This window comes from Cebus imitator, unplaced genomic scaffold (genome assembly GCF_001604975.1).
Source record: "Cebus imitator isolate Cc_AM_T3 unplaced genomic scaffold, Cebus_imitator-1.0 Scaffold258, whole genome shotgun sequence".
NCBI classification, from domain to species: domain Eukaryota; kingdom Metazoa; phylum Chordata; class Mammalia; order Primates; family Cebidae; genus Cebus; species Cebus imitator.
Window position 1 is genome coordinate 2,808,343 of NW_016107573.1, and position 8,392 is coordinate 2,816,734.

At 46.5% G+C, this 8,392-nt stretch overlaps 1 protein-coding gene across 9 annotated transcripts in view; it reads left to right on the top strand.

Annotated features, from left to right (window-relative positions):
- The window catches only part of ASCC2 (activating signal cointegrator 1 complex subunit 2), a 50,674-nt gene that overhangs the window by 1,758 nt on the left and 40,524 nt on the right, over nucleotides 1-8,392 (top strand). For 4 of the 9 annotated variants that reach the window (XM_017499645.2, XM_017499647.2, XM_017499648.2 and 1 more), the window contains exons 2-3: nucleotides 2,648-2,709; nucleotides 5,597-5,694. The exons of 2 other annotated variants lie outside the window; for them this stretch is intronic. In XM_017499645.2, coding sequence (XP_017355134.1) covers nucleotides 5,614-5,694 — 81 coding nt within the window. In that variant the 5' untranslated portion in view covers nucleotides 2,648-2,709; nucleotides 5,597-5,613. The remainder of the gene's footprint in view (nucleotides 1-2,647; nucleotides 2,710-5,596; nucleotides 5,695-8,392) is intronic. 3 more of the 9 variants (XM_017499649.2, XM_037728220.1, XM_017499646.2) reach the window with 1 other exon arrangement.

The following is an 8,392-nucleotide window of genomic DNA, read 5'->3' on the forward strand; positions in this document are numbered from 1 at the left end:
TTTTTGTATTTTTAGTAGAGATAGGGTTTCACCATCTTGGCCAGGCTGGTCTCGAACTCTTGACCTCATGATCCACCCACCTCGGCCTCCCAAAGTGCTGGGATTACAGGCAGGTCTCTCCTTTAAATGCTGCCACAGTCTCATGAGCCTTACCTTCATAGCTACATCATGGTATTGCATTTTATTTGTTTGTATGGCTAAGTGTGAAAGTATCTGTCTTTCCCCATTAGGACTGTAACCCTGTGAAGGGCAGGACCAGGTTTCTTACTTGCTCACCTTGGTATTCTGTGGGCATCAGTGCCTGCCACATGCTAGGTGCTCAAAAATATTTGAATGGTTGGGCAGTGACTCATGCCTGTAATCCCAGCACTTTGGGAGGCCGAGATGGACAGATCACCTGAGGTCAGGAGTTTCAGACCAGCATGGCCAACATGGTGAAACCCTCTCTCTACTAAAAATACAAAAATTAGCCAGGTATCATGGCGTGTGCCTGTAATCCAAGCTACTCAGGAGGCTGAAGTAGGAGAATCTCTTGAACCTGGGAGGCGGAGGTTGCAGTGAGCCGAGATTGCTCCTCTGTATTCTAGCCTCGGTGACAGAGCAAGACTCCCATCCAAAAAAAAAAAAAAAAATTGAATGAATGAAATGATTAATATAGTGTTTGGTCTCCTATGGTTCATAAAAGGTCTTCTCTGCCACCAGGTTATCATCATCTCTTTCTGATTATGTCTCCCCCATACTTAGACAACTCCTCACTACCTTCAAATGAAATACCAAACTCTTTAGTGTGGCATTTGAGGCTTTTTCTTTTTTTTTTTTTTTTTTGAGATGGAGTCTCGCTCTGTTGCCCAGGCTGGAGTTCAATGGCGCTATCTCAGCTCACTGCAACCTCTGCCTCCCGGGTTCAAGCTATTTTGAGGCTCTTTTTAAACTGGTCTTGTCTTCCCCATCCAGCTTCTCTTCTGTCTTCACTTCTGTCATCCCCTATCTGAGCTTGTGTTTTCAGCAACACCAAACGTTTCCCTCTTTCTTCAAAGCCACACTTTTTAGACATAGTGTCACTGTGTCCCCTAGGCTGGAGTTCAGTGACGTGATCGTGGCTTGCTGCAACCTCAATCTCCTGGGCTCAAGTGATTCTCCTGCCTCAGCTTCCCAGTGTGCTGAGATTACAAGAATAAGCCACCACACCCAACCCAAAGCCATACATTTTAAGAGCCTTTGTTCATGCTTGCTCTCTGCTTGGAATGTTCACCTTCTCCCCCTGTTCTTCAACATCCAAGCTATAGATCACCTTCTTTGTAACATCCGTCCTTTCTCTACTGTGTTCTAGTTTTGGAAATTTCCTGTTGCAGCTTTAACACCAAATGATAGTCACTTGTTAGTTATACGCCTAGGACCCAGACTGTATTCCGGAATTGTTGGCTGAATAAACCAGGAAGCCCAGAGTGTCTTGCCTCTGGTTGGGACTTGAATAATAACAACAACTAAACTTTATTGAGTGCTTATTATGTGTCATGTATTGGGTTGAACACTTCGCATTGATTACTTCTCATACCAATCCTACGAGATTATAGACTATAACAATTTCGATGTTACAAAAGAGGCAGTCAAGGGTTAGAGAGGTTAGGGAACTGTCTCAAGGTCTCAAAATGGATAAGAAAAGGTGGAGCCAGGATTTGAACCCAAACTGTAGGACTGTAGCTCTCTCCCTACCACCACACCAGGCTGGTCCTGAATTGCCCTGCCAGGTAATGGTTTGTAGAAGTGAGTTTCTTTAAAAAAAAAAATTTTTTTTTTTAAATTTTGGGACAGGATCTTGCTCTGTCACCTAGGATGGAGTGCAGTGGTGCCATCACAACTCACTGAAGCCTTGATCTCCTGGGCTCAGGTGATCCTCCCACTTCAGCCCCCTGAGTAGCTGGGACTACAGGTGTGTGCCACCACACCTGACTAATTTTTGTATTTTTTGTAGAGATGGGGTCTCACTGTGTTGCTCAGGCTGGTCTCAAACTCCTGGCTTCAAGCAGTCTTCCCGCCTTGGCCTCCTAAGTGCTGGGATTATAGGCATGAGCCAATGCACCTGGCTGTGAATTTCTTCTTAACGCAAGTGCTGTCTCTACCTGTCTAGGCCTGGACTGTGGGGCATAGAGGTTAAAGGGTGGAGACTTGCCGCCTCCTCATGACTTTTTCTCCACCCTGTGTCTCAACACTGCCATCACTCCCACTGCCATCTTCAGTGGGCGAGCTTGGAAAGAATTGATCCTGTGAGTCATTTAGACTCCTGCGCTAGTGTGCAGACCAGTGGTGTTTCCAGCTCGCCTTCCAACATGGCTAGAGGGTTAGGAAAAAAGTATATATATGTATATATTCCAACATATTCAACACAAGAGCCCCAGGTGCCATAGCAAAAGACCTGGGCTTCAGTTTCAGCTTGGCCACTAATGTATTTGCCTTGAGCAAATCAGGGCCCCTTTTTGAACATCTGAGCATAGTAATCCTTGTTGTCCTTAATTGGGTTGTTGTGAGAGGCTAGTAAGATAGTAACTTGACTAGAAATACATGCAGCAGAGGATATTATCTATGCTTAGCAAAGATGAAAACTTACCCCAAGCCCTTCATTACTTTGCCTTGTGATTTTTTTTTTCAGGCCACCTCATGTATGCAGAGACCATGTGTGTCTGATCTTCTGGGATCCTAGAGCTGGAACAGGTGTGGAGGACTAGGCAGACTGGTCCTCTCTCATTACTCCTTCTAGGGTGGGGTTCTTCACAGTCTATATAACAGGCTGGGCCCAGGGTTCCTTGGGAACCAGGCTGTTTCCACCTCCTTGCCTTTGCTCTGCTGTTTCCTTTGCCTTGATTACCCTTCTTTCCTGGCCAGTCTCTATCATTTTATTTTGTTTTGAGATGGAGTCTTGCTCTGTCACCCAGTCTGGAGTGTAGTGGCACAATCTCGGCTCACTGCAACCTCCGCCCCCTGGTTCAAGTGATTCTCTTGCCTCAGCAGGAGGCAGCTGTGTTGCTGGGACTACAGGTGCACACCACCATGCCCGGCTAATTTTTGTAATTTTAGTAGAGACGGGGTTTCACCATATTGGTCAGGCTGGTCTCTAACTCCTGACCTCAGGTGATCCACCTGCCACGGCCTCTTAAAGTGCTGGGATTACAGGCATGAGCCACTGCGCCCGCCCTTGGCCAGTCTCTATTATCAAGACTACTCAGGCTCTCCTCTAAGGGCTTTGACTGCCACTCCACCCCCTCACCCTATCCTACCCCTAAGTTTAACTAAATTAGACACAGTATAGTCAATGGTTAAGAACCAGCCTGCTTTACCACCTACTAATTGTGAGACCTTGGGCAAATTTCTTATCTTCTATAATAGAGCTAACCTTAGAGTTTTTGTGAGCATTAATACGTGTAAAGCCAGTTAACATGGGCAAGTAAGTTAACGCTGAGAAAAGCACTTAGAGACCAGGCGCTCACACCTATAATCCCAGCACTTTGGGAAGCCAAGATAGGCAGATTGCTTGAGCTCAGGAGTTTGAGACCAGCCCAGGCAACACGGCAAAACCCTGTCTTTGTTTAAAAAAAAAAAAAAAAAGAGAGAGAGAGAGAGAAAAGAAAAGCACTTAGAGGAGCTCTTCATTAAGCCTGGCCCAGTATCTGAGATATGGCACTCCTGGTAGCTCATGGCCCCCATGCTCCTCCACCTGTCTGTGAAGGCTCAAGAGGTGACAGTTTCATCACCCTAGCCTCTGTCTCTCTTCATGTTGTCATTGAGACTGTCCCAGCCTTTTATGGCATGTTTTTTGAGAGGCCTAATTTATTTCTATTCCATGATTCATCCAACACATATGACCCTTCTGTGGGTCAGGCCAAGTGATATTGTGAAACGAACATTGGACAGCAGGACAGGAGACATGGGATCTGCCACCTATGAGGTCAGTTTGAACCTTTGTAGAAAGGAGCTTGCACTGTCAGTTTTCTATGAATTCTCTTTCTCCCTGGCCCTTCTCTTTTTCCATGTCCTTCTTCCCTTCTTCGCATGTCCTTCTATTCTTCCGTGGATTTCTTCCCTGAAGCCTAAAGAGATTGTAAAATCTTAACATCCTCCACAAGTGAGGAATGATGCCCATAGCTCCAACCCTCAAAAGACTTATAATCTGGCTAGAGTTTTAAAAGGAGTGTCCTTATATACAGTTCTTCAAACATTTGGTGAGGCCACCTCTGTACTAATCCTGTGCTCACAGAAAAGGTAGCAAGAGGAGAGCCCTGGGCACTGTCTTCATAGAGCTCATAGGCTACTGAGCTCACAGAGCTGGAGCCATAATAAAGAGAATCTAAGTATTTTTAGCCAGTACTTCTCAAAGTGGGTGGAAATAGGCTGGGCACAGAGGCCCACACCTGAGAATGCTTTGGGAGACTGAGGCAGTACTTTGGGAGATGAAGACAGGAGGATCATTTGAGCCCAGGAGTTCGAGACCAGCCTGAGCAATGTCGTAAGAACCCATCTATCAAAAAATAAAACCTGTCTCTACAAAAAATTTAAAAATTAGCTGGCCAGGCTGGGCGCGGTGGCTCACGCCTGTAATCCCAGCACTTTGGGAGGCCGAGGCGGGTGGATCACGAGGTCAAGAGATCGAGACCATCCTGGTCAACATGGTGAAACCCCGTCTCTACTAAAAATACAAAAAATTAGCTGGGCATGGTGGCGCGTGCCTGTAATCCCAGCTACTCAGGAGGCTGAGGCAGGAGAATTGCCTGAACCCAGGAGGCGGAGGTTGCGGTGAGCCGAGATCGCGCCATTGCACTCCAGCCTGGGTAACAAGAGTGAAACTCCGTCTCAAAAAAAAAAAAAAAAAAAAATTAGCTGGCCATAGTGGTGCATGCCTGTAGTCCCAGCTACTCAGAGGCTGAGGTGGGAGGATTGCTTTAGCTAAAGAGTTAGAGGCCACTGTGAGCTATGATTATACCACTGCACTGAGCAACAGAGTAAGACTCTTGTCTCTTAAAAAAAGACCAGGCGCGGTGGCTCACACCTGTAATCCCAGCACTTTGAGAGACCAAGGCGGGCAGATCATGAGGTCAGGAGATTGAGACCATAGACCATCCTGGCCAATGTGGTGAAACGCTGTCTCTACTAAAAATACATAAATTAGCCGGGTGTGGTGGCACGCACCTGTAGTCCCAGCTATTCTGGAGGCTGAGGCAGGAAAACACTTGAACCCAGGAGACAGAGGTTGCAGTGAGCCGAGATTGCACCACTGCCCTCCAGCCTGGTGACAGATCGAGACTCCGTCTCAGAAAAAAAAGTCAGTGGAAATATATCAGGAGTCATTTGGGGAAGTATTTTCTTCTACAATTGAGAACTGCTTTATGCAGAAAAAAAGTCACTTTGTCTAGGTTAGTAGGTGTGTGAACCAGGTCCTGGACCACAACAGGAGCCTCCTGAGGCGAGAGGTTGAAGCTTCTCTTTTTTTTTTTTTTTTTTTTTTTTTTTGAAGCTTCTCTTCTGACTCTGGGATCAGCCCCAGAGCAGGCCCTGCCCCCAGGAGCCTGTGTATCTGCTCTCTTCTTCCCATCCATATTCCTTTCAGGAGGGTCACGCAGCACAATGCCAGCTCTGCCCCTGGACCAACTCCAGATCACCCACAAGGACCCGAAGACAGGAAAGCTGAGGACTTCACCAGCGCTGGTGAGCCGGTGCCTTAAGGCCATTCAGCCTGATATTGTCAGTCTTGCAATTTCAGAAGCAAAAAGCAAAATTCCTTCTTTATCTGTTCAAGAATGACCCGAGGGCCATGGTCAGTAATTCAGTAGCTGAGACACTACTAGTCCCTTCCAGGCCCGGAGTAGGAGTTTCCTTCTGAGTAGCAGCTTGAATTTGAGTAGGATTTTCCATGTCACCACCCTGCACCTTCTCCTCAAAGCATTTAATTTCAAATCAGTCTGATGGTAGTTCTCATTCAGCTGGGTTGGGCTAGAAATGGATCCAGCCCAAAGCTGGGTTTGGGGATTTGACCCTATGGAGGGTGTTCCGGTTTCAGGTAGCATTTTCAGAGCTATTTAAGCTGCTATCCATATTTTGGTGGGAACACTGATTTCAGAGGTTGGGCTGTCTTTTGTCTCAACTGGGATAAGAAGCACCACGTACAGACACTCCGGCAGGACTTGTGAGACTGAAAAATAAGGAGGCTGTGAACATTTCAATTACCAGCTGCAGAGAGAGATTACAGCCATGGAGAGGTGTCAGGCTGCCGACGAAGGAGATAGACACGGGCCCTGGAGTTCTATACCCACTGTTGTTTTCCCAAGAATATGAACTTACTTGAACAAGGTGGGAGGAAGTGTTTTCCAGGGGTTTGCGTAAAGTCGTGAGAAACAGGAACTTGGTGTTTTATTTTCTGCCTTCTAGATAGCTTCTTATTACTTCCTAAATACTCTCTAATAGTAGTACCTGACATTTATAGAGCACTTGCCCTGTGCCAGACCATTCTAAACACTTCACCCGGATTATCTCATTTAGTCCACATCACAACTCTACAAATAGATATTTTGATTGTCCCCATTTTACAGATGAGAAAGCTGAGAGTTCAGAGTCACAGACTTAGGAGGTTAGAGGAGCCAGGATGGGAACCTAGCGAGGCAGACCCTAGGGACATATATCCTTAATCTTTCTGCTATAAAGCCTCTCGTTTCCTTTTTATATGTGGAGATATTTATCAGAACATCTAGCAGTGTTGTGTTCGGTACGATAGCTACCCAATAGGTAGCCATTCACCACATGTAGCTATTAAGCACTTGTAACATGAATAGTGCTGGAAGTGTGGACTGAGGAATTGGATTTTTAATTTAATTGTAATGCTTTTAAATTAAAATGGCCCCATGTGGTGAGTGCCAGCATAGATATAGAGCAGTTCTATTATTGCAGAAAGTTCTATTGGAAATACTGATGGAGACTGGCTCCTTGGATGGTCAAGTATGATTTTCCACCTCAGTCTTCCCCCCCATACCGAATGAACATGAGGGTTTTTAAGACTGTGGGCACAGTGAGAGCAGCGGCCTGGTCCTCGCCGTTTACTCCTGATTTCCAGCGTCAGGCACATAGGAAGCTCTCAGAAAACATTTGGTACATGAGACAGGGACTGCAACCAGGCCATGTGCCAGGTTCTGGAGCTATAAAGAGAAAAGACATAGTCTCTGCCCTGAAGGAGCCCACAGCCTAACAGTTCTATACCCACTGTTGTTTTCCCAAGAATATGAACTTACTTGAACAAGGTGGGGTACAGTGGCATGATCTCGATTCACTGCAACCTCCGCTTCCTGGGTTGAAGCGATTCTCCTGCCTCAGCCTTCCAAGTAGCTGGAAGGCTGCTTGGACCAGTAGCTTCTCTAGTGTGATCAGGGTTGTGATAGAAGGAAGTCGAGGCTGCTACATGAGTGCAGAGCCCGGGCCGCTGATCCAGACCAGTGGGATGTGTAGGGGCAGAGAGGTCTTGGGCCTGGTAGGAGGGCCCATGCAGCCCAGGAAGGCTTCCTGAAGGAAAGGGCTTCTGAACTGGGTACTGAAGGGCGACTTAACACTAGCTGGGCAGAGCAACAGGAGAAAGCTAGACCTCGTAGGATGACGTTAGTATGCAGCCCTGGAGTCTTGAGAGAGCCTGACTCTCACACTAACCACAAGTCACTTGAGGTGGCAGCAGTATAGCAGAGTTAGCAGGTACAGGCTTTGTGTTCATCTCACACATATTTGGATATTTGGCTGTGTGTCTTTGGGCAAGTTATTGAACCTCTCTAAACCTCAAATCCAAAAATGATAATAATAGGACCAGCTTTGCAGGGTGGTTGTAGGGATTAAATGAGATGTCTGTGAATGAGCACTGTGCCTGAAACATAGTAAGCACTCAATAAATTGTTATTATAATGGTGATGACAGCAGGGACAATGACAGCAGCACTGAATGCGGTGTAGGGTGGGAAGAGGGACGAGCTGAGGGAGACAGTGGGCTGATCGATGAGGGGTCTTGTTGGCAGACTGAAGAGTGTTATTCTGCAGGCCATGGGAAGCTCCTGAAAGATTGTACTAAGATACGTGTCCACCCAAGTAAGATATATTTGTCCATTTAGCCTTAGCTTGGGGCATGATCTCTAGCCAAAGGGTAGTCACCACACCACCTTTTTAGGGTGATTCGTAGAGCTAACAGTGGTTGAGGATCTACTATTTGAATAGCACATACTTGAAGACTCAAAAGAAATAGTCTTGTGGCTGGGCCCAGTGGCTCACACCTGTAATTCCAGCACTTTGGGAGGCTAAGGCAGGTGGATCACTTGAGCCAGGAGTAAGACCAGCCCAGGCAACATGATGAAACTCTGTCTTTTTTTTTTTTTTTTTTT